The sequence below is a fragment of the Malurus melanocephalus genome, unplaced genomic scaffold, assembly GCF_030028575.1.
Source record: "Malurus melanocephalus ecotype Western Australia unplaced genomic scaffold, MMel_1.1 scaffold_1601, whole genome shotgun sequence".
NCBI classification, from domain to species: Eukaryota; Metazoa; Chordata; class Aves; order Passeriformes; family Maluridae; genus Malurus; species Malurus melanocephalus.
Genome location: NW_026624833.1, coordinates 5,397 through 6,965, shown reverse-complemented (window position 1 = coordinate 6,965; position 1,569 = coordinate 5,397). Strand labels below are relative to the sequence as shown.

Here is a 1,569-nt window from a genome sequence, read left to right as displayed (position 1 = left end):
TCTCAGGGTTCAGGTGCCACCAGGAATCCGTGGCTTTCCCCAAATTGGGAAAACTCCACAGGTTTTTTTGGTTTTAGGGTGAGAGAGTGAGGTGCGGCCGACCCCGAAACCTTCCCTGAGTGAGGGAACTGCATCTGACCCCAAAACTTTCCCTGACCAAAGTGTATCTGATCCCAAAACCTTCCATTACTGAGAAAAACATATCCGACCCCAAAACCTTCCCTGACCAAAGAATATCCGACCCCAAAACTTTCCCTGAGTGAGCAAAGTGTCTCCAGTGTCTCCGACCCCAAAACCTTCCCTGACCAAAGCATATCTGACCCCAAGACCTTCCCTGAGTGAGCAAACTGTATCTGACCCCAAAACCATCCCTGACCAAAGTGTATCCAACCCCAAAACATTCTCTGAGTGACCAGAGTGTCCCCGACCCTAAAACCTTCCCTGACCAAAGCCTATCCAGTGTCTGACCCCAAAACATTCTCTGAGTGACCAAAATTTCTCCAACCCCAAAACCTTCCCTGAGGGATCAAAGTGTATCTGACCCCAAAACCATCCCTGACCAAAGGAACCCTGACCCCAAAACCAACCCTGACCAAAGTGTATCCAACCCCAAAACATTCTCTGAGTATCCGGTGTCTCCAACCCCAAAACCTTCCCTGAGTGACCAAAATTTCTCCAACCCCAAAACCTTCTCGGAGTGACCAAAGCATATCCGACCCCAAAACCTTCCCTGAGTGACCAAAATTTCTCCAACCCCAAAACCTTCTCGGAGTGACCAAAGCGTATCCGATCCCAAAACCTTTCCTGACCGAGTGTATTTAACCCCAAACCCTTTCCGTTTCCCCGCCCCGCAGCCCCGTACCGTCCTCGCAGGGTCCGCTCTTGGCCACCTGGATGCTGGCCCGCTGCTGGCAGGCGGTGGCCCGCAGGTGACACGGGCTGGGGTAGGTGACACCGTCGGTGCCGCACACCGGGGCCGGGGGCTGGCGCTCGCAGCGGGGACACACGCAGCGCCCGTCCTCGCAGCGCCCGCCGAACGCGCACACCGAGCTGCCACACGACTCTGGGGACACAGGGGGACAGGGGGGACATGGTCAGAGGACCCCCAAAAAAACCCCAAATTCACCTGAGGGGCTCCCAAAATCATCCGAGGGACATGGGGGGACATGGTCAGAGGACTCCATAAAAAACCCAAATCCACCTGAGGGGCTCCCAAAATCACCCGAGGTGCTCCAGGGACACCCAAAAAAACCCCAAAATCACCCGAGGGGCTCCCAGGGTCACCCAAGGGACACGGGGGGACATGGGGGGACATGATCAGAGGACCCCAAAAAAAACCCCAAAATCACCCGAGAGGCTCCCAAAATCACCAAAGGGACATGGGGGGACATGGTCAGAGGACCCCAAAAAAAACCCCAAATCCACCTGAGGGGCTCTGAAAATCATCCAAGGGGCTCCAGGAACACCCGAGGTGCTCCAGGGACACTCAAAAAAACCCCAAAATCACCCGAGGGGCTCCCAGGGACACCCAAGGGACACGGGGGGGACATGGGGGGACATTGGGGGACA

General features: G+C 55.8%; 1 protein-coding gene across 1 annotated transcript in view; it reads right to left on the bottom strand.

The window, feature by feature from the left end:
- LOC130587175 (agrin-like) overlaps window positions 1-1,063 on the bottom strand; it is a gene marked incomplete at its 5' end in the record, with an annotated part of 14,561 nt that extends 13,498 nt beyond the window's left edge. Inside the window, one exon of the mRNA XM_057388140.1 lies at window positions 863-1,063. Within this exon, the coding sequence (XP_057244123.1) occupies window positions 863-1,063 (201 nt within the window). The remainder of the gene's footprint in view (window positions 1-862) is intronic.
- Between the last annotated feature and the right edge of the window lie 506 nt (window positions 1,064-1,569).